This window comes from Hemitrygon akajei, chromosome 3 (genome assembly GCF_048418815.1).
Source record: "Hemitrygon akajei chromosome 3, sHemAka1.3, whole genome shotgun sequence".
NCBI lineage: Eukaryota > Metazoa > Chordata > Chondrichthyes > Myliobatiformes > Dasyatidae > Hemitrygon > Hemitrygon akajei.
The window spans coordinates 169,171,034-169,194,820 of NC_133126.1; the positions used below are offsets into that span (position 1 = coordinate 169,171,034).

The 23,787-nt window shown below is 42.0% G+C and overlaps 2 protein-coding genes across 4 annotated transcripts in view; one reads left to right on the forward strand and one right to left on the reverse strand.

Annotated features, from left to right (window-relative positions):
• The window catches only part of iqcg (IQ motif containing G), a 59,807-nt gene that overhangs the window by 7,961 nt on the left and 28,059 nt on the right, over nt 1-23,787 (forward strand). The window contains exons 3-4 of one of the 2 annotated variants that reach the window (XM_073041278.1): nt 15,647-15,790; nt 16,498-16,627. In XM_073041278.1, coding sequence (XP_072897379.1) covers nt 15,714-15,790; nt 16,498-16,627 — 207 coding nt within the window. In that variant the 5' untranslated portion in view covers nt 15,647-15,713. The other variant, XM_073041279.1, reaches the window with a different exon arrangement.
• On the reverse strand, nt 9,230-15,363 carry rpl35a (ribosomal protein L35a). Of its 2 annotated transcripts, none has more exons than XM_073041276.1 (5): nt 15,301-15,363; nt 15,074-15,111; nt 14,362-14,514; nt 10,333-10,477; nt 9,230-9,312 (listed from the first exon to the last, which is right to left on the reverse strand). In XM_073041276.1, exons 2-5 carry the CDS (start codon nt 15,082-15,084, stop codon nt 9,289-9,291), a joined length of 333 nt encoding a protein of 110 aa, XP_072897377.1. In that variant the 5' UTR covers nt 15,085-15,111; nt 15,301-15,363; the 3' UTR covers nt 9,230-9,288. The 2 variants fall into 2 exon arrangements, with proteins under 2 accessions (XP_072897377.1, XP_072897378.1); XM_073041277.1 differs by having other exon boundaries at nt 15,308-15,326.

A 23,787-nucleotide genomic window follows, 5' to 3' on the forward strand; every position in this document is an offset into this window, starting at 1 on the left:
GAGTTGACTTCCAAACTTCTGATTCTATGTTTGGGCCTTGGTCTTCCACATTGACAACAGGACTTGCCAATCACCAAACCTCAAACTCCAGACTCACCGATTCACAATCCCAGGGAGTCATCGGACCTAGTTCTTCCACCCTCCTAGTCCAAAACACACCAACAGCTCGCTGACCATGGGAGAGCTCCTAGCTTTCGTCCACACTGGTCTGTCAGTCTGACATCATGGTGGTCCACAGATATCCCATATCTATGTTGCTGTCCTTTGAATGCAGAGCAGACTTTGGCTTGTCCTCTAATTCCCCCCACATCCCTGACCCTAAAACCGTAACCTGACATCTAACTCTCCTCTGTTTCCAAAACCATTCCCACAAACTCAAACAATACAACTAAAACTGAGCTGCAACCTCAACGAAGGTCGCAGCTTAACACTATCTTGAGCAACAATCAAGGGGAATATCTTCGATAGGGTGAGGTCAGGGTTGCCATGATTGCCCTGTTGAAAACAGATCAATGAGAGAAATGTGATTTTTTCTTTAAAGGCCTTAAGTAAATCAGTGCCGTTATTTCAGGTTTTTCTCTCTGTATAACCAGATCCCATTGCCATTCTTTTTTTTTTCTGGTCGAACTTTCATCCAAAACATCTGTTGTGTGAGTGGACAAGAGTAGGAGAGGGAACTTGAGGCTTTGGCAGGGAGGCACAGGTAAGGAGCAGGTAAATATATATGGGACCTGGATGCTAATGAATCGCATAACTAGGGCTGTGGATAGGGCTTTAAACTAAATAGTACAGGGGTGGGTTCAACAGATTGGAGAAGTATGGATAAAGTAAGAGAGAGAAGTGAGGATAAAGATTTTAAAAAAGCAAAAGAGAACTAAGAGTGGTGTGAAGAAAAGTCAAGTGCAAAAGAGAAAAGTTTACAAGATTTTAAAACCACAATGAGTGTTAGGCCACTTTATCTGAATGCCCATAGTATTCAAAATAAGGTCAGTGAACTTGTGACACAAAGCAGTACAAAGGGTGGAGAGGATTGGGAATTAAATATCCAAGGATATTAGGTAATATGGAAGGAAGGGAGGTAGGGTAGCGCTCTTAATTAAAGATGAGATCAGGGCGATAGCGAGAGATGATACAAGATCTAAGGAGCAGAATATTGAATCCATCTGGGTAGATTAGAAATAGTAAAAGGAAAAAAATCATTGGTGGGAGTTGTCTATCGGCCACCGAATAATAACATTACAGTGGTACAGGCAATAAACAGAGAAATATCTGAGGCATGTAAGAATGGAACAGCAGTTATCATGAGAGACTTTAACTTGTACATAGATTGAGTGAATCAAGTTGGTCGACGCAGTCTTAATAAGGACATCATAGAATGCATACGTAATGCTTTCTTGAACAGCATGTTACTGAACCTACAAGGGAATGTGCTTTCTTAGATCTGGTCCTGTGCAATGAGACAGGTAAAATTAGTGATCCTGTAGTTAGGGTCCCTCTTGAAAAGAGTGATCAAAATATGATTGAGTTTCTCAAACAAATGGCAGGTGCAATAGCTCAATCGAAAACCAGTATACTATACCATCTCGGATCGCAAGACTCTGCAGCTGATAGTGAGGTCAGCTGAGAAGATCATTGGGGTCTCTCTTCCCACTATTACAGATATTTACACCACACGATGCACCTGCAAAGCTAACAGCATTGTGAAGGACCCCACGCACCCCTCATACAAACTCTTCTCCCTCCTGCCATCTGGGAAAAGGTACCCAAAGCATTCGAGCTCTCACAATCAGACTGTGCAATAGTTTCTTCCCCCAAGCCATCAGACTTCTCAATACCGAGTCTAGGCTGACATCTACATCATTTATTATATTGAAATTTGTCTTCTACTGTGCGTATTGTTTTGTTTATTATTTATTAATTAATTATTGTACTGCCCTGCACTGCTTTGTTCACTTTATGTAGTCCTGTGTAGGTCTATAGTCTAGTGTAGTTTTTGTGTTGTTTTACGTAGTCTAGGGTAGCCTTGAGTTGTCTCACAGTCTAGTGTAGCTTTGTGTTGTTTCATGTAGCATCATGGTCCTGGAGGAACGTTGTTTCACTTTTACTGTGTACTGTACCAGCAGTTTATGGTCGAAATGTCAATAAAAAGCAAATTGACTTGACTTGACTAAACAATGGAGACTACAATGGGATGAGGGAGGATTTGGCTATTGTAGATATGGAACACAGGTTATATGGTGGGACAGTCGAGGAACAGTGGAAGATTTTCAAAGAGATTTTTCATGGTGCTCAACAAAAGTATATTCCATTTAAAAGTAAGGGTGGGGAAGGCCAGCCTTGGATAACTAAGGAAATAAAAGGAGGCATCAAACTAAAACTCATGCATACAAAGTCACTAAGAGTAGTGGGAAACTGGAAGATTGGGAAAACCTTAAAAAGCAACAAAGGACCACAAAACAAGCAATAATGAAAGGGTAGATAGATTATGAAAACAAACTAGCACAATATGTAAAAACAGATAGCATGTTTTTATAATTATATAAAGTGGAAAAGGGTAGCTAAAGTGAATGTAGGTCCCTTGGAGGATGAGAAAGGAGAATTGATATTTGGTAATGAGCAAACGGCCGAGGCTTTGAATGACTATTTTGTGTCAGGCTTCACGGATGCATCTAACATGCCAAAGAGATATGTTATGGATGTGATGGGAAGTGAGGACCTTGATACAATAGCTATCACTAAAGAGGTAATGCTGAACAAACTTTTGGACTTGAAAGTAGACAAGTTCGCCAGTCCTAATGGAATGCATCCCAGGGTACTGAAAGAAATGGAATGTTATACTAGAGGCTTTGGTGATAATTTACCAAAATTCTCTGGACTCTGGGCAGGTCCTGGCGGATTGGAAGATGGCAAATGTCACACCACTGTTCAAAAAAAGGATGTAGGCAAAAGGCAGGTAACTATAGCCCAGTTAGTTTAACATCTGTAGTTAGGAAAAGGATCCATCAGGTAGATGCAGCATTGATACAGCAAAGATAGGTCTGTTTGATTAACTTACTGGAGTTCTTAGAGGATGTAACGAGCACAGTGGATAGAGGGGAATAGACAGACGTGAATTACTTGTATTTCCAGAAGGTGTTCGATAAGGTGCCACATAAAAGTCTTTTCCATAAGGATGCAGAGTTGGAGGGTGATGTATTAGCATGGATAGAGAATTGGCTAACTAATATAAAGCAGAGTGTTGGGATACATGGGTGTGTTACTCTGGTTGGCAATCAGTGGTGAGCGGTGTACCACAGGGGTCAGTGCTGTGCCCGCAACTGTTCACAATATACATTAATGATCTAGAAGAAGGGACTTAGTGTGGTTTATGTAAGTTTGCTGATGACACTAAATTGAGTGGAAAAGCAAATTGTGCTGAAGATACGGAGAGTCTGCAAAGAGATATAGATAGGTTAAGTGAGTGGGCAAGGGTCTGGCAGATGGAATACAATCTTGGTAAATGCAAGGTCATCCACTTTGGAAGGAAAAATGAAAGATTATTATTATTAATGAAAGGGATTATTATTTAAATAGTAAAATATTGCAGCATGCTGCTGTGCAGAGGGACTTGGAAGTGCTTGTGCATGAATCACAAAAGGTTGGTTTGCAGGTGCAGCAGGCTATCAAGAAGGCAAATGAATGTTGGCCTTCATTGCTAGAAGGATTGAATTTAAGAACAGGGAGGTTATGCTGCAACTGTACAGGGTACTGATGAGGCCGCACCTGGAGTACCACGTGCAGTTCTGGTCTCCTTACTTGAAGGAGGATAAACTGGCTTTGGAGGTGGTGCAGGGGAGGATCACCAGGTTGATTCCAGAGGACTATAGTTAGACTATGAGGAGAGATTGAGGCATCTGGGACTGTACTTGCTGGAATTCAGAAGAATGAAAGGAGATCTTTTAGGAACATATAAAATTATGAAAGGGATAGATTAGAGACAGGAAAATTGTTTCCACTGGTAGGTGAGACTAGAACTAGGGGGCATAGCCTCAAGATTCAGGGAAGTAGATTTAGGATGGAGATGAAGAGGAATTGCTTTTTCTAACAAGTGATGTATCTGTGTAATTCTCTGCCCAATGAAGCAGTGGAGGCTAGCTCAGTAAGTCTACTTAAGACAAGGTTGGATAGATTTTTTGCATAGTAGGGGAATTAAGGGTTATGGTAGGTGGAGATGAGTCCATGGCCAGATCAGCCACAAACTTATTGAATAATGCTCCTCATTGGGATTTGGGGTTTTTAATTTTGTAAAATATTTTGAAAAACTAATTTAAAAAATACTTATTGAATAGCGGAGCAGGCACAAAGGGGCAGATGGCCTCCTCCTGCTGATTGCTTTTGTTTATCTGTACAGAAATGAATTTGTCAAGCATTTATCTATCTGTAAGCTTATTAAAATGCATTAGTGTATTTTACTGCTGTTTTCCTCATTCTTTAAAAATGCCATTTATGATCACATCAAGAATGAAGCAAGATTGGATATCTCACCTGGTTGAGTGTGCCACAAAAACCTCGCACTCAGTGACAGCAAAACTAAAGAGCTGATTGTTGGAAGGGAAAGGAAGACGAAAATGTACACATCTACTCTGGGAGATCAATTCTGAAGAGTCCGCAGCTTTAAATTCCTGGGCTTGAACATACTGGATTCGGTCTATAAAAGTTGCAGCATCTTTACTTCCTTAGGAGTTCAGCCTATTACTTAACTTTTAATAACCTTGTGCAGATGTACTGTTGGAAGAATCCTGACTGGTTGTGTCATAGTCTGGTAAGGCAGTTTGAATGCGCAAGAAAGTAATAAGCTGAGTAGGGGACTTTGCCCAAGGCATCATGGGCATATGCCTCCTCAATATTGGTAGCTACAGGAGGTGCTACTCCCAGAGATTTATAATCAAACATCTTCAGCACCTGGGGTATATCCCACACAACTAGGTTCAAGAAGTGTAGAGGCCGTCTCATTAAGACAGGCGTACAGCAACCCCAATCAGAGCCTTCATGGATAACAACTACATCAGTCCCAGGCTGCAGATGTATCCTCCAGGGGACAATGACGCTCATCACATGGGTAAGAATGAGCTTTAAGCCAGAGAAATCCAGGTCTCTGGTCTTGAAATAAAAGGCAGACTCAAGTTCTGTTTCTTTTTGGATGGGATTGCTATCTCATCAATCTCCAAGAAATCAGTTGATTGTCTGGGGAAGGTCTGACTGCAGGCTAGAGACACGGCTGCCACCCGGAAGACCACCAAGGAGTTCCAAGTCTGGCTCACCAGTGCAGATGAGTCAGGCCTACCTGGCAAGTTCAAGGCCTGGATCCACCAGCTTGGCATTCTCTGCTCCATGCTGGTGTATGACATACCCATGTTTACAGCAGAAGCTCTTGAAAAAGAAATCTCAATGGCTATCTTTGAAGATGGCTGGGCCTCCCATAACCTGAGCAGCATTGTACTGCATGGGAAGAGAAATAAACTGCAGCTTCCCTTCAGCACCCTGAACAAGTTCATGCTTCTCCATGCAAGACAATTGTTGCTGTGCAGATTCCAGCATCCCTAGACTTGTCTGTCCAGACCTCAATGCCTGCTGACAAGAAATGGAAGGCTAAGGACCTGGTGGATATGGCTGTCACAGTGGCGCCCCGTTAGGCAGGGCTTGGCAACTTCCCTTCAACCCGCTTTGACTGGACCAGACACAAATTTGACCAGGAAGAGGTGCAAGCAGCAGTCAAGAAAATGCAAACCACTAGGATGGTAGGAATGGGGCAGCAGGGAGATTGGACAAGGTGGAAGGATGTGCTGAAGTGGAAGATCTGGCAGGCAGAACCCCTTTATGTAAAAACTGTTTTTTAAAATCTTGTGAATGCTGCTTATATACCATGTACTGCTCCAAGTTTTTTCATACCTATGCATATATTGCACAATATATTCAACTTTTTACATCACATCCATGGTAAAATGTGTTGTCCATCCATCTTTGTCTTCTACCATTCTACTAATTTACAAATATTGAAACTCCAGTTTAACAATGTTAATATGCATTTTAAGCAACATAATAGACCAGTGGTCATAATAAACCAACACAGTGCCAACATCGCCCCATAATCCAAAAGAAAAATTATTACACCTTTTTGGTTTCTGCCCTTTAGCCAGTTTGCTTCCTGCAATCTAAAAATTATTTCAGAAAATATAGGGTTTGTAAGTTTGGGTAGATACATTATGGTAACCATGTATTAACTTCTGGAAGTTGCACTGCAGGTTAATCTTTCCACTGAGAGTGGAACTAGCTGCCAATGGAAGTGGTAGGTGCGATTTCAATCATAGCATTTAAAAGAAGTTTGAAGAGGATCCTGGACGAAGGGTGTGGAGGGCTCTGGTCAGGGTAAATGGGACTAGACAGATCAGGCTGGCACATACTAGTTGGATCAAAGGGCCTGTTTGTGTTGTAGTGCCCTATGAACTGCTGGAGGCTCTCAGCAAGTCAGCCAGCATCTGCAGAGGTAAAAGGATTGTCACGAATGAGACAAAATGAACATATCCTTAATGTATTGAGGTTTATAATGGACCATCTGCATGCAGGATTAGTTTGATTAGGTACATTTAATGTCAGAGGAAAGTATACAATATACATCCTGAAATTGTTTTTCTTTGCAAACATCCACAAGGAGTGCCCCAAAGAATGAATGACAGTTAAATGTTAGAATGTCAAGGGACCCCCCCCCCCCCTGCAAGTGCAAAAAAAGCAACAGTGCCCACCACTAAGCACTCACGTGTGCAGACTTGCAATACCCTGGTACTGAAAAGACTACTCGTTCACCTGGAAATTCAACATATTACAGACTCTCTCTCCCCAATAAGGGGAAAAGAGGTGTCCGTTTCACAGAGGGGAGACATAACTCACTGATTTATGTTAAAGGTCCATTGAATCACCTTTTCCGAACTCTGTGCCCAATGAATCAGCCCTGAGGCTCAGGCCTCTGGACACATAGCTGACAGCTAACCCACTGCTCCCGATGTTGTGTTCTCCTGCGATGCCTGAGTCAGGGGCACCGGCCTTGAATCAGACCATCTCCAGAGCCATGAAAATCCGGCACCCTGATGGTGCACTAGTCTTCCAGGATAGGTGTCATTATCCTATAGTCTGGCACATCATAGGGTAAAACATCTTGCACTGTACTATTCTCTGTTCTAGTGGCTTTGCTTTAGTTTTGCCTTTTATCATAAATTCATGGCATTTCTCTTTAAGCCACTAGAAACATTAAATATAGACCAATTACCCAACTTCTTTGCTGTTTTAGAGAATTATGAAATATCCTTTTAGCCTTTTTTTTCTGTAAAGGAAAACTCCAGCTTTTCAAGAGGTCCCACCTTACACTATGAACTTCACTTAACTGAATGTATTCCCAGCAGCTTGCCACTGATGCTATCTGATTTGCCGAAGGCTTTGATTGGCTGTTTTTGTCCAGGATTCATCCATCTCTTCATGGGGTTATGGAGCATATTTCCTTTCAGACACACACACAACCTTCTATTAACCCCTGGTACGTTGATAATTGTATCAGTGTTGAAAATTTGACCATCTCTGCTGCAATTTATTTCCACTTTGTTCTCATATTCACACGTTCCATCTTTAAACTCCTAAGCCATTATTAAATGTGCTCCAGCATCATACTTCCATAAGTTATAAATAATCAGACACATGCAGGTTTTATAAAGGGAAAATCCAAGAGTTCTTTTTTCTGGTTGACAATGAAGTCATGGAAATACATTTTGTAATTTACAATTTGGGTCTAAGTATAAAAGGCATGGTCATTAAATTTGATATCACCAAGTAGGAAAGATGGCTATGATGTAATAAGACTACAAAAACAGGTTGTCTGATGGGCAAGAGGCTTCCACCCCACATCCAAAAGGCAGATTGCTGGGAATTAAATGCAAGAGGGAGGTTATGCCAGTTAAACAGGGAAATGGCAAGACATTCAGGATATTGTGTGGTTTTGGACTACTTAATTAAGGATATTAAGGCATTAGAAAAAGTTTAGTAGAGTTTACTCAACTAATAAGGAGTTGGCAAATAAAATAGGAAAGGTTGTACTGAAGTTTCGAAAACTATTTGGCTGTAATGTACAAAAGCCAGGTGGGACTATAAAGAATGGATGTAATAAGTACAATCCCTCTTATGAGGAATCCGTAGGAGGGGGAAAAATCAATTTAAAAAGCAAGGAACCTGTTTAACACTAAAGTTATCCTTTTTCTCCTTCCAGATCCACACCAGTCTTTGAAACTCCTCCCTCAAAGGGTGATGGAAGCAACTTTTTAATTATTTTTACGGGATAGTTACTTGATAAGATTGAGAGTTTGCAGGGTGGAGGGGGGCAGTTTGGAGTCATTGGTTACTGTTGACAAACAGTAATGTACAATGATGTTAGTCTATTTTGCTGTATTATTAAATGGTAAAAGCTCATAATTCATACATTTTCATGTTAGAATGTTCAGCGTCTTTGTCTTTATCTTTTCAAACATTCCTTTTGTTTTTTCAACCCTCCCCGCCGCGCCCTCATCTAGAACTTCAAACTGATTTGATTTACAACCTTTTCTGCCTTGACATTGACCCGAAACCCAGGTCATTTCTTTGCACATATGCCACTTGACCTAAATGTTTCAAGCATTACCAGCCCAAGTGTATCTAATTGTCAATAAATCTCTTCTATGCTTCGGCCTCCATTATTGTAAGAAGGCTCTACTTCAGGACTTCTCAAGTCTTCCCTGCCCATGCAATTCTAGTGCTCAGCAAGATACTTAAGTGCAGTTAGTGACTGAGTTTCAACCACACTCTCATGCAGCTTGTACAACCTACAAAGATTTTGTGCACAAACTCTCCCAACTCTTTCACTATTAAAATCCATCAGCTTGTATCATTTAACGTACTAAAATAGAAACTGGAATTTTAAACACCAAAGAAAACTTTCTGCAAGAAAATTTAAAACTGGGCAATTTTTCAATTTTACTTGGAATAGTTGACTCAGCAGCTTGAGGAAAACAAACTCATCTATTGCCAGTTTCAATACTAAGGGAATAGTAGATTTGAAGATTGCTTATTAAAGCATGTATGTAACACCCAGCTTTGTTACATCAATCATACAAATTCTTGGGTTTCTTTAGTTACCACTGTACTGTACTACATGAAATAACAAAACAGTAAGGCATTCAACCAGACAATTTAAACCACTTGGCTATTTATTTTCAATTTATGTACAGCTCTGTTTTAAATTCTTGATGGATACAGCATCTGCAGAAGAAAATAAATTTAAGAATATTAGAAAAAATGAAACACCTGCAAACTGCTTAAAGATTCAATTAACCTTCTCAATAAAAACAAATTCTCAGGGTTGTTTTTGGTGACATATAATAAACTTACTTTTAACTTTAAGTACATTTAACTATCCCTCGTGGAATATGCAGTTGCCTAACTCCAAATTTATTCAGTGCCAAATCCGTGTTTTACAATGTCTACCTCTTACACAACTAAGGACAGTCAAGGTACCTGGAACTGGCAAAGTCTCCTAGCTTGAGTTATTTTACTCAAAACTGCCCAACAACAGTAGAAGCAGAGTGCAGTATATAGTGTTTACCAAGCATTTCTACCAGACCATGCTTTGCCATACCCCAAGAGCGTAACTGAAAAGTGGAAAATTGGTTTCTGTTCCAAGTTTGGAAATGTGTGTAAGTTTCTAATAATTCTAAATCTATAATGAAGATCAGTAACACTATCAAACTTTGTGAACAACACTTCAGATGGCCAGGTAAATACTGGGCAATGGGGAAATGTAGAGACGGTAATTGTAATTATATGTTCTGATCCAAATAAATCCAAAACTACCAATTGTTACAATTTACCAAAAACTTTGATTCAACCAGCACAGTTTGACCTTTATGCCTATATATATTAACTTTGTCACATGTATATCAAAACATACAGTGAAATACGTTGTTTGTGTCAAATCAAAGCAGTGATGATTGTGCTAGGAAGTCCACAAGTGTTGCCATGCTTCCGGTGCCAACATAGCATGCTCACAACTCACTAACCCTGCCTCTACATTTCGGGAATGTGGGAGGAAACACAGCTAATACTGAAAAGTGTTAGGATAACTGTTCTGCTACTATGCCACCCCTTCTAGCTCTCATACTCAATGTTTAAACTGCAAACTATTAAGATGTACAAATTAAATAACCAATAAACTTGACTTTTTTGATCACAATAACCAAACCAGATGACAATATAAACAAAAAAATTGCTTCCTGTACTTACCACCCGAATCCTGTGCCCGATAGCTTTTGCAGGCAGGTTACTTTTGAATTTAGCACGGACCATGCCACTGTTACCATGAGAACGAGTCACTTTACCCCAAATAACGCGAGTTTTATTTGGTTTACCACCAGGAGTGACAGTATTGCTGTAAAAAGGAGCAGAGGTTGCATTTCACCACAGATCATGAATCAATTTATTTAATGTATTTATTTATCTATTTATTCATTCAATTTATTTAACTCCTCAAAAACTATAGACGGTGGATATCTGAAATAAGATATACCTGGATCAAGCAAGTGGAGAGAAACAAAGTTAAAAATGAAAGTAATTGAACTGAAATATTATAGAAAATACCAATTACAGGTGTATTATTTTACATGAAATCAAAATAATGCAATAGAAGCTCAAATTTTACAACTTGAGAAAAACGCTTAAAATAACAGGAACACATCCCCAATCCTCTATGCGCAGGCACAAAAATCCAAACATTTGCAATAGAATAAATCAACAATTTCAGCAACCATAAAGAGTGATCAAGCACAATCAGCAAGCCTACCTGCACATGTATTTCACCATTATAATAAAAAAGACCTAAAAATAAATTTGTTGAAATACAATCTAATTTACTAACAATTCTAAAGTGCAGTTTTGTTTAAGATATAGAAGCACAAGGAACTCTGAACCAAGATTCCCAAATCTATTTGCAATAGATTTCAGAATTTTCTCTCCATTTAGGAAATAGTCTACACTTTATTCTTCTCACCAAAATGTACATAACCCCACACTTCCATATGCTGTATTCTATTACTACTTTACCCACTCTCTTAACCTGTCCAAGTCCTTTCGCAAACTCCCTACCTCAGTGACACCTATCCTCCACCTACCCTGATATAATCTGCAAAAATGGCCATGATTCCATCTTGATCTTGAAATGAAAAGTTGCTGTCCTAAATGTGACCCCTGCAGAATCCAGTCACTGGAAGCAGTTCTGAAAAGGCGTGTTTTACTCCCATTCTGACTTCAACCCCCATCAGTCAATCTACGCAATTTATCTGTACTAGTACTGCGTCTAATATCAGTCTTATTATTTTGTACCAAAGAATGCTGCAAATCCAAGTAACATCCCATCAACTCGCCTGCTTGGTACATCCTCAAAGAATTCTGATTTGTCAGGCAACAGCCCCCTTTTAACAAAACAGTGCTGACTTCATCCTTTATCATATACTCTCAAGTACCATGAAATGTCATACTTAATAATACTCTAAAATCCTACCAATCACTAAGACCAGGCTAACTTAACTAAAATTTCTGGTGTTTGCCCCCTTTCTTAAGTATCATCACATTACCGTAGATTCCGGATTTTAAGCCGCTACTTTTTTCCCACATTTTGAACAGCTTTGAACTTTGTGGACTTTAAAACGGAGCGGCGAATACATGATTTTTTTTCATGCCGCCTCGTAAACATTTTGCCTCGTAACAGTAGACCAATAAAATTGATGAGTAGTTCACAGAGGTCCAATGAAATTGTACGATAAATCAAGCGCACTTTCACAATTAAATTATTGTAAATCAGTCATTTGTACTCACCCTCATCAACATGGAAAACACTCGAAGAAAAGCATTGTGCTGCCTTTATGGCAGTTATTTAGTTTATAATATTTTCGTTTAGTAATTCATTTTCTAGTTAAAGTTAGAAGAGTTTTAACTATACTTGTTTTCTGTACTACATCGCGGGATGCTATGACGTCACACCCGGTTTCGCCGCGTCGTGTGGGAAAAATGCCGTTTGCGATAAAACGGGACGGAGGGAGGGAGCGCATTACGCGAGCGGCTTTGGATCTGAGCGAACGCTGCTTTTAAGTTAAAGGCGATCAATAACTTTTCCTGGTAGGCTGCAGTATATATATTTTTTACCAGTCGTTAGGAGATATTGGAATGTTGTTCAGTAAAGAAGTATACGCAACGTATATTTAAAAGTAGCCGCGTTACGGGCACGGTTCGAAAAAAAGCATTTGCAATATGTATTTGTTTTTGTTACCATATGGATTTAATTAAAAGTTAAAAAATCCTCACGTGTAATATCTTTCTGTGTAAATATCTCATATTACAACGTGGGACACCTGCGGCCGAAAATCCGGTGCGGCCTGTACAATTAAAAAATTGATTTTATTTCTAAAATTAGAGCCAGCGGCTTTTAATCAGGTGCGCTCTGTAGTCCGGAATCTACGGTAGTAATTTTACAATCCCCAGAACCCATTCCAGAGATTCTGAGAGATCATTATTAATGTCTCCTTAATATCCCACTATCTTTTTTGGAATTCTGGGGCAGAGCCATCTGGTCCAGGTCAATTACCCACTGTTGACTCTCAGCTGCCCCCTCTTCTTTGAATTCATGACAGGTTACTGGAGCTTCTACTGAAAACCGATGGAACATACTTATTTATCTCCTCTACCAGTTTTGTGTTCTCTATTACTTCCATAGCATGATTCTCAAACAGTCCAATGTCAACTGTTATCTCTCTTTTACTCTGATCTAGAAGAGAACTTGGAATCTTACATTTTTAATTAGCTGAATTAGCAAGTGAGAGAGCAGCATCGTTGCAAGGCAAGAGCCATTTGAAAAGAACAAGTCTTGTCAGGAGTTAGTCCTATTTGAGCCAATAAAAAGGAAGGTGTAAACAGAGTGGCCATTGTGGGAGTGGGACAGCATTAGCATTGTTGGCTCTGGCAACAAGAAACAGAGGCTAAAAGTGCTGCGTCAATTCTCATCATTTGTTTTGATTGTGAAGATACGGCTTGGACCCAAAGATAGAACAAACACGACAAGAGTTAGTGACCCAGGTGAGTGCAAAACTCAAAGGTTCAGAGAGAAACGGGTAAGAAAAAGTAAGCCTTTTTTACTATCTGTAAATCCTTAGTTCAGTGGAGGAAGAATGGTTGAGGCAGTGGAATGCTCCTCCTGGGAGATGTGGGCTATCAGAGTACCTGACATTCTCTCTGACTACATCTGCAAGTAGTACACTCAAGTTCAGCTGGGGGCAAAATCAAGGAACTGGAGCTGGATATACTTAAGACCATCTGTGAGGTTCAGATTGCAGAGTGCAGGCTTCAGATTAGACTGGTGACCACCAGGAGGAATAGGGGGAGTAAGCTGTCAACGCAGGATTCCCCATAGCAATTAAGTACACCCCTCTGGATACTGCTGGAGGGAGGTAAGGGGCAGAAGCATTGTACTACTATTCAGGGCCAATCAATCAGAGGGGACATAATGGAGAGCTCGTCCACTGAGACAATGAATAGAACTCAAAAACAGAAAGAGTGTAATCACTGATGGGATTATAATAGACCACTCCCCCACCCACAACAGCCACAGGGATATCAGGGAACAGATATGCAGGCAGATTAAAGAAAGGTATAAAAAAATTATCGTTATTGTCATAGGGACTTCAACTTTCCTAATACAAACTCGGACTTTCTTATTGCAAGTGGTTTAGATGGGGCAGGATTTGTTAAGTGCACCCAGGAGTGTTTCTTAAATCAACATGATAGTCCAACAAGATGTGATGCTGATCTGGTGTTAGGTAACAAGCCTGGCCGGGTGACCAAACTTTCAGTGGATGTGCAGTCAGGGAACAATGATCACAACTCCTTAATTTTTAAGATAGCTATAGGTTCAATCTTGTGGGAAAGTATTAAACAGGAGCAGGGCAAATTATGAGGGTACTCAACAGGGAGTTGATTGAGAATAGCTGATTTTGGGCAAGCCCATAGCTGCCTTATGGAGAAGGTTTAAAGAACAAATGCACAGAATAAAGTATGCTATGTTCCAGTCAGGACAGAAAAAGATGGCAAGGTAAGAGAAACTTGGATGGTAAGCGAGGTGATGAAAGTAATCAAGAAGAATGTAAAGCTTAGGGAGCTAGAATAACAAATACACATTTCACTAAGCAATAAAGAAATTGTTGCATCGATAACAACTAGAAAACATTACAGGAGAATTTACTACTATGAATCAAAAGGTATTCTCACTTCTTTGCCTTGTATACATAGGCACATCTTTTGCCCAGGTAAAATTCAGTTTCATCACGGGAGTAAACACCCTCGATCTTCAGCAGAGCTGTATGCTCCCTTTGGTTTCGAAGGCCCCGTTTATAGCCGGTAAAAACAGCTTTGCACCACAATCTGAGGAATTAAAAGTGAAAATGGTAAATCTGTCATTTAAAAATTATTTCATTTAAGACAACTCGACCTCTGACATAGAAACATTATATAGCTTTACAGAATTTATATATTTCATTTAACATTTTACCAGATCTTTTCAGATATCAATACACATATCCACATTTTTATTCAACTATCAGAACTCAATTTTAAAAAGACGGAATCAGTTAACTTCCAAATTGATCACATACCCCAATTAACTTGACATTCAAAGGCGGCAAATTCACTTAGCTAAAGTTTCAAGCAATTTGCCGAGAATTTTGCATCAAACAAATTTGGCAGTTCAGAATGTGGGATATAACGAGAAGATGGGTCAACATATAGAGATTGACAATTATTGAGTTTTCATCGTTCATTTTAGGAACGCACACGGAACCAGGAAGCAATACCCCTTTAACACCCCCCCCCCACCAAGATACTGAATATAGGCGCTGTTCGCACGATCTGTACAGCTCGAAAGAACTTTAACTAAAGCCCCGTAAGGACATTCAGTGAATAATCCGATCCCATGGCCTCTTACCTTCCAGGCATTGTGAGTGCGCGCCAGGCAGCCGGACCCTGTAAAACAGCGAGAGGCGTTTAACCACCAAGTGCAATCCGCTCAGTATCAAAATCATCCGCCAACACACACCCTCCCCAACAACAAATAACCGACGCACGAACACTCCTGCACTAGCCCAAACGACTTTGAACTGCCTTAAGATGAATACTATGTCTTTAGAGTTAGCTAATAGTCACAGCACTCACCACTCACAGCCTGCCCCAAAACCCAAGATGGAGGAAGAGGCCGCCGCACGGCACGCTGGGATAGTGGAAGACCAACCCCAGGCGCCGGTGTACACGACACTGGGCGGGCTGCACCGAGATATTAATCAATACAAATACATTTATTTTGCTTAAACTGTCAGAAATATTTTTATAAAATCAGGTTCAGTTAAAATTCTATTTGGGAAACAATTTTCTTGCAAATTAAAGGTTTAAGGATTGAAAGTGATTTTTAAATAATTTTGGTTTAAACTGTGTAAAGTCTTTAATTCATCAATGCATAAAAGGATGAGTTTCGTCATTATGAACTTGCATGTGTATTTTTCAGGGCAGCTGCGTGGACACCATCGTGTCCGGTGTAAGCCCCGCACTGTTTCCATGAGAACGTAACAACAATGGCTGGGATGAGGGCGCCGGGGGATATTCTCTGTGCTGATCCCAATGAATCACTTGTAAATAACGAGGCAAGAGGGTGAGTTGCTCGGTGTTAATGCTGCGGGTTTGCACGTCAATAGCTACAGTGTCTCAGTTCGGTAGATGCACTACCCAGCGTGTTACTCAGCCAAAATGATTCACAGTGGCTCTGCCGCAATGGAAGTGCTGGGAGTTAGCCCAATGTCTGTAGTGAAGTGCTCTACCATGTCATGAAGGAGGCATAAAATCATTTTACATAAAGGCAAGTCTATTATTTACGGTTATATTTCTTACTTTGAAGTGCATTGTTAATTGATTTAATGTCATTAGTTAAAATCATGTGCGTAGAAGTAGAATTTTCCTCACTGAATAACTTACAGCAAAAGGGTAACTTCACATTTATGGCTACTTACCCTAATTCTCTTGGGTTATTTACGCTATAATTTCTTATTATTGCTATTGCAGCAATCTGTCTCCAGCAAGCTACAAGAATTTGTGTCTTGCAGAGTTGCCTGTCCATTGAAATTATTGACATTTCTGTAGTAACAGATACAAAACCACATCTCACCATTCACTAATACTAAAGAGGGACCCTGAGTCCAAATGGAATTTGGCCTGTTAATCCAATCTAACAGCGTCTTCATTTATTGTCCAATCACAATAAGTTATTTTAAACTTTCCTTATCTCAGCAAATTGTTGGACTGGTGGTAATTTTATCTTGGTTAAATTTAGCATTGTCTTTTTTTCTCCTTTATTGAGAATAGGTCAATGAAGCAACTTTCACAGAGTGACATTCTCCGGATTTGCAGTGTTCTGGAAGATTGTATAGATCAATTAACCATTCTTGGCCTCATTATGCCGGTCTCCTATGAAGAAAAGCCAGATGCAACACGTGTAAGCAAAGGCATAAATCTATGTTATATCTGCATCTACCAAAGGATCTAATAAATCAATTGTGTGCCAGATCATGATCAGTTTTATTGTGGGAATAGACTCTTTTTATCACATAGAGGAATAATGCAGGGAGACCTGCAGCAACAAAGAGAAGTGTAATAAGTGGAAAGGTGAACTTTTTAAGATGCTAGTCTATAAACTATTACCTCCTCAGTTCCCTTTTTATTTCTGTACTGTAATGTTGTTAAACTGACACAGCAATTCTACCTACTGATCTTTTCAATTGTGCTAAATTGTGCCATGCAAAGATACAAAGTGGTTCTTGGCAAAATTCATACCTTTTGTGAGCATGTGGTTACAAAATTTGTGAGCAATTTAAAATGATCATAAATTGTGTAAATTACAAAAAAACTGTAAATGCTTTAAGCATTCAAAAGAATGGGATTCATACTCAATATCTGGAAAACTGATCCACTTCGGTGAAACATTGGAAAATATAATCCCCTGTAATATTTCTAAATTCAAAATAAAAAATGAACTGCAGACGCTGGAAACCTAAAGTAAAGCAGAAAGTGTGAGAAAAAGCAGTTCAGGCTACATCTGCGAGAAGAGAAATAGAGTTAATGTTTTGGTTTCAAATGTTAATTCTTAGACCTGAAATATTATTGCTGTTTCTCATTTGATAGATGCAGCTTGATCTGCTGAGTATTTCCAGCATTTTGTGAGTTTATTCTATCTCTGGAGCCATCTCTCTACAAAAGCTAATGTCAGTGAAGAAATTCAGCACAACCTTCAGCTCTCAAGCACGACCTTTGGCTTTTTGATGAAATGGCCGTTTGAAGATTAATGCCTCAAGCCTGATACAAAATCAATTTCTACTTTTGCCTTTATACCCATGTCTGAGATCTGGAATACCTATAACGGTTAGACAGAGAGAGGGAAAAAACATGTTTTCAGAGCTTCCTTGAAAAAAGCAACAGCCCCAGTGACACCTGGAAGTCGTTCAAAATGGACCATGAACACTAAGGGTGCTATTGAAAACCCAACTCAATGCATTAGGAAAACACAAACATCCAGCACAAAGTGCAGAAGGAGAAAACCAACCGTAAAATGACTAGTCCCCCCCCATTCATCCATCTGGAAACTCCAGCTCCACTTGTGGAGTGTCTGTGGTTTCCGGACGGGATTTTCAATCACCTCAGAACCCAGAGATCTGGAGTCAAAGGGAGTCATCCTTGATCCTGAATGATCACTTGCAAAGTAAAACAAATATCAATTTCTCCTGTTAAACATCAATAGAATTTATATATCTACCCATCCTTTCCATCTTGCCCCCACTCCCTCCTCTTTCTCTCTTTATCAAAACTTGTTTCCCTAGTTAATGATCCCACAGCATTCCATCATCAATGGATATAGTTAGCACATTAAAATAATTAACAATTTATTATTCCTTCATGTTAATCACATCAGTTATCTGTGATTAGTCAAAAGATATTTGCCTAGAAATAATCTATTTTAACTTTGTGCATGTCTGAAAATGCGAAGTACAATTATGTTCCTCACATCACTGTACAACAATTTTGGTATCCATACTGTAAAATTAAAAGTAGACTGTAGCTTCCCTTTTATTTCCTCTGCCTCTCCCCATTTGTCAGGAATTTAAAGTTAGTTTTATTTTTATCTTTTGAACAAATTATTAACTCTCTTGCTCTTCAGAGTAGCTACCTGCCTGTGAACCTTTAAAACATTTTCTGGTTTATAATTACAAATTTCATTAGTTGCAGTTCTCACACTGATAATTATCAGTTTAATTAGCGGTAAACTCTTGACACAAATCTCTGCTGTTTAGTTAAATTAATCCAATGATGCTGTGATTATTGAATGCATATATACTGTGACATGTTAAGTAGATATACACCAATTCCAAACTATTTTTGATGCACCTGCAGTTTTCCCCTACCCCTCAGGCCGTGCTGCCTGATGTAGAATAGTTCTATGGGTACCACCTTACCTATTCAAACAGGTAACATCACATATCTTAGTAGTGCATTTTGTAGGAGTGGAACGTCTTATAATTTATCTTTATCATTAAAGTTTTTATTGTATAAATTGATTCTTCAAAGTCAATAGTGCACACAATTTTAAGTGTTGATTGCAGCACTATATTTCAGTTCAAATAAGTTATAAGAGTCCAATCGCAAACTAGAAAATCTGCAGATGCTGGAAATCCAAGTGTACTGTGTATGTTAATCAAAATGGCTTCTTTGTTTGTTAAAAGTAAAACTGCTTCTTTGTTATACTAACTGTGAGAGAGTGCTTTTCTTGCTGAGCACTCTCGAAGCTTCTCGAAGCTTGTTTGGGTTAAAATTACTGATAACGGGGATTGTATTCATTTGTTAACCAATTGGATTAGATGTTATTTTCTCTTGTGGGTCTGAGAGCTGGGATCGCGCGGTCTTTTTGGGGGTCGGGAAGAAGACGCCGAGGACGGTGGACGGGTGCGGCACTGTTGGTTGATCACCGAGGGTGGTCCCAGGTGTGCAGGTCGTGGAAGTCGGAGAAAAGTGAAGAGTGGCCGGAGGTTCGATGGTTGAGCTCCAACAATGTGCACTAATTGACTGAACTCTGATAAGTTTTGGCGCCTTTTCTTTATTTTCTTTCCCTTCATATATATTGTATCATTATTAATCACTTAGCTCTAGTAAGATTTATAAAGTGTATTCTGTAAACGTACCTGGTGTGCGCTTGATATTGTGTGTACGAGTTTGTATTAGCATGTATTTCACAGCATCCACGTATACGGGAGGTGCAGTTTGGCGGGTGGACGAATTTTCCCTTAGACATACACTGGCCGATCACAAAAGTGTTACATTTGTGGGGTGCTCGTCTCAGATTGAATTGTCAGTAGCTGTGTAATTCGCGCATGTCCTGTAGTGCGGAGATGGATCGAGATAAGATTGTAAACTGGTGTGCGATTTAGAGGACGTACCGGTGAATTATGCGTGTGTGGTGAGCAGGGTGGATTTTCGCATTTTGGATGGTGCGTTAGTGCGAGGGTTGAGTTTGGTCAAAGGTATGGGCAGGTAGAACTGGTGGCATGAAGGTGTGGTAAAGAGATGGAGGCAAGCTAGGTGTTGGTTCGTGTGAGTGCTGACGTCAGGACGTTGGAACTGCCAGCAACGGTCAGCGTCTGGGGGAGGTGGGGCCGTGGGGCCTCCACACCCTCCCGGAGGACTAAGGTGAGGAATCCCCAGAGGAGGAGCTAGAGTTGCCCCCAGGAGAGGTGCCAGTAACCAGTAAAGGGGGTTCGGAGTGGGAAGTATTGGCCAGGCCCTGCCCCCCCAGATAGAGTGGAGGCCCCCGAGCTGGCAGCCACCCTTAACTCCCTGGTGGGAGTGGCTGAGAGGCAGTGGCTGAAGCTGGGGGCTTCCTCAGGAGTCACGCCTACCCCGGATGGGGAAGTTGGCTATGAGACCTGGATTGAACACACATCCCTGTTGTTAGAGGAGTGGCCAGGCTCGGATGAGGAGAAGAGACAGCGATTGGTGGGAAGTTTGAGGGGGGCGGCGGCCAAAGTAGTCCAGGAGTTGAAAGTTGAAAAACCCTAGGCTTCATTGGAGGAGTAATTAGAAGTTTTGGAGGGAGCGTTTGGGCTGTCAGGGGATCCCTGGCTGCTTTTAGCAGAGTTTCAACACATGGAGTAAGAAAGCGGGGAAAAGCTCTCAGTATACATATTTCGGCTGGAGAGAATGCTTACGGGGTTGCGGCGCCGGGGTGTAGTGAAGGCGCATGACTTGGTGAGAGTGAGGATGAGTCAGATATTCAGTGGTTCCCTGGAGGAGGACATGGTGGCATGGAGTCTCCGGCAGTCTTATAAAAAGGGCCCCCTCCATCATTCGGGCAGCTGATTAGAGAGGTGTGGGAAGAAGAGAGAGCGTTGGGCTGGAAAAGGGGCTCGGGCCACTGGGAGCGATCCTCAGCGGTACAGGAAGTGGTGGCTGGGTAGAGGACCAAGACACCCAAGGGGTCCCTGTTTGAGGGGAAGGACAGGGAGAGTACCCCCTCTGGGGATGACCTGCACAGTGGGCTGGGAGTGGCGGGCGTCCTGGGAAAGGAGGAGCGGTGGGTAGTGTGTGTTTTAACTGTGGGAAAGAGGGGCATTTCCAGCGGGACTGTGAGCGGCCAAGAGTGTGCTACAGCTGTGGGGAGGAGGGTCACTTTAGTTATTCTTGCTTCCAAAGTCTTTAGAGTCACTTTGTGTGAACCCCACACAGACACAGGTGGACAGAGCCCCTTCTCGGGAACGGTCTACTAACCCACGGCACAGGGTCACCACCAGCAGACCCCCACAGGCAAGCTCTTACCCACACTGGTAATCACAGGTTGAAATTAATCGGTCCGTGGCCTCCACCCTCGTGGTGGTCTAAACTCCTCCAGTGGTTTCTCGGGTAGCTTCCGCAATCCTCCCATGTTGTGTCTCCTCTGCCGCTATCAGACTAAAAGCCTCAACTTTTTATAATCCATTCGAAATTCTAGCTGTCTGTTAGCTCAACCGCTCTGAGCTGTTACCATGGTGACTTCCTAGCTTGTGTCTCAGCTGGCGCCGTACTCTCTCTCTCAAGGTCACAATTAAAAGTGTTATCAAAACCAAGTCAGAGTCCTCTCTCTCTTTTAATTGCCTCCTTGTTCATTTAACTGCTGAATTTTCTAGCAGTTTCTCACCTGCTTGACACTGAGGACACCCCGTTCAGAGAGAGGTCACGGCGACTGGCCCCTGCAGATGTGGAAGTCGTGCGGCAGCACTTGTGCAAGTTGAAGGAAGCTGGAATCATTGCTGAGTCCCGAAGCCCCTTTGCGACCCCACTGTGGTGGCCCGGAAGAAGAACTGAAAGGTACGCATGTGTGTGGACTATAGGACTTTGAGTTGGCGAATTGTCCCTGACCAGTATACCGTCCCAAGGGTCAAAGACACGCTGGCCTGCCTGAGTGGAGCGAAGTGGTTCAGTGTGCTGGACTTGAGGAGTGGGTATTACCAGATCCTGATGAGTGAGGTTGATAAAGAGAAGACAGCCTTTATCTGCCCGCTCGGGTTCTTTCAGTTCGAACAAATGCCCCAAGGCATTTTGGGAGCCCCAGCCACCTTCCAGAGGCTCATGGAGAGGACTGTGGGGGATATGAACCTGCTCGAGGTGCTGGTGTGTCTGGACGATTTGATAGTGTTTGGATCTACTTTGGAGGAACATGAGGAGAGGCTATTGAAGGTGTCAAGCTGGCTTAAGGAGGAAGGGTTGAAACTTTCCCTGGACAAATGCCAGTTCTGTAAGTCGTCGGTCGGCTATGTTGGCCACATAATTCCGTGAGAGGGAGTGGATACGGATCCGGCTCAGATAGACGCCGTGACCACCTGGCCAAAGCCCCAGAAGGTGAATGCTCTACACTCATTTTTGGGGTTCTGTGGGTATTACCGGTGATTCGTGAAAGGATACGCTAAAATGTGTCACCCGTTGACCCAGCTCTTGTGTGGCTATCCACCTGTGGGGAAGAAAAGGAAAGGGGACCGAGGGCAAGACACAGGAGGATGCTGGAACCCGGTGGAGCCTTTTAGATCGAGATGGGATGATAAATGTGAGGAGGCGTTTCAATCTCTGAAAAGGGCGCTGACTCAGGCCCCGGAGTTGGCTTTTGCCGATCCCCAGAAGCACACTGATGCCAGCCGAGAGGGTCTAGGGGCTGTCCTGTACCAGGAACAGGGCAACGCATTGAGACTGGTGGTGTTTGTCAGCTAAAGCTTGTCGCCATCTGAGAGAAACTATCCCACTCACAAGTTGGAGTTCCTGGCGCTGAAATGGGCAGTGGTGGACAAGTTGAGCGACTACCTATACGGAGCCAAGTTTGAGGTGAGAACAGATAACAATCCTCTCACTTGTATCCTGACTTCGGCGAAACTGGATGCCACAGGGCATCGGTGGTTGGCAGCTTTGTCGGTATATGATTTCAGCCTGAAGTACCAGCTGGGAAGCAGGAATGTTGATGCGAATGCTTTGTCACGTTGGGAGCATGGGGAACCGGAGACGGACGGGGAATGGGAGAGCATTCCTGCCCCTGGAGTGAAAACCTTGTGTCAGTTTGCTATCATCGTGAAGGCCGAGGGAAGGGGGAGGCTGGAGCGAGCAGTGGACCCCTTGGGGGCTTTTGATGACGCCCTGCCCCAGGTTTACTGTGACCTGACTGCACTGAAGACTAAACAGTTACTAGAACTAAGTCCGGGGGAAGTGACAGCTGCTCAGCGAAATGACCCAGGCATTGGCACTGTGCGGAGCGCGGTGGAGAAGGGGGATGTGGCGTGGGCAGAGAAGACAAAACTTCTCTGTCATTGAAGGAATGGCCTCGGTTAAAATTGAAGAAAAACGTCTTGTACCGGGTCACGGTGCCTCTGGACCATCCCTGGCATTGGCAGCTGGTCATGCCTGAGAAGTATCAGAAGACTGTGCTCCGGGCACTGCACGATGATTCCAAGCACTTGGGGATGGAAAAGACCTATGGATTACTCAAGGACAGGTTCTACTGGCCCCGGATGAGGGGGGAGGTTGAAGAATACTGTAAGAAGTGCAGTCGTTGCATCCGGAGGAAGACCCTGCCTCCTTTGTCGCACTTGCAGAGTGTGGGACCCCTGGACCTGGTGTGTATGGATTTCCTGTCTATTGAGCCAGACACCAGCAACACCGTGAATGTCTTAGTCATCACGGATCACTACACTCGATATGCTCAGGCATTTCCCACTAAGGATCAGAAAGCGATTACAGTGGCGAAGGTATTATGGGAGAAGTACTTTGTTCATTATGGCCTCCCCAGGAAGATCCATAGTAATCAGGGACTGGACTTTGAAAGCCGGCTTATCCATGAATTACTGACTATGCTTGGGGTTGAGAAATCCAGGACCACCCCCTATCACCCGCAGGGGGATCCTCAGCCCGAGAGGTTTAACCGGACACTGTTGGATATGCTCGGGATGCTGGAGATTGGTCAGAAAAGTAAGTGGAGTTGACACATTGGGCATTTGGTTCACTGTTACAATTGTACTCGCAATGACGCTACATGGAACTCGCCTTATTATCTGATGTTTGGGCAGGAAGCGAGGTTGCCCATTGACTTGTGTTTTG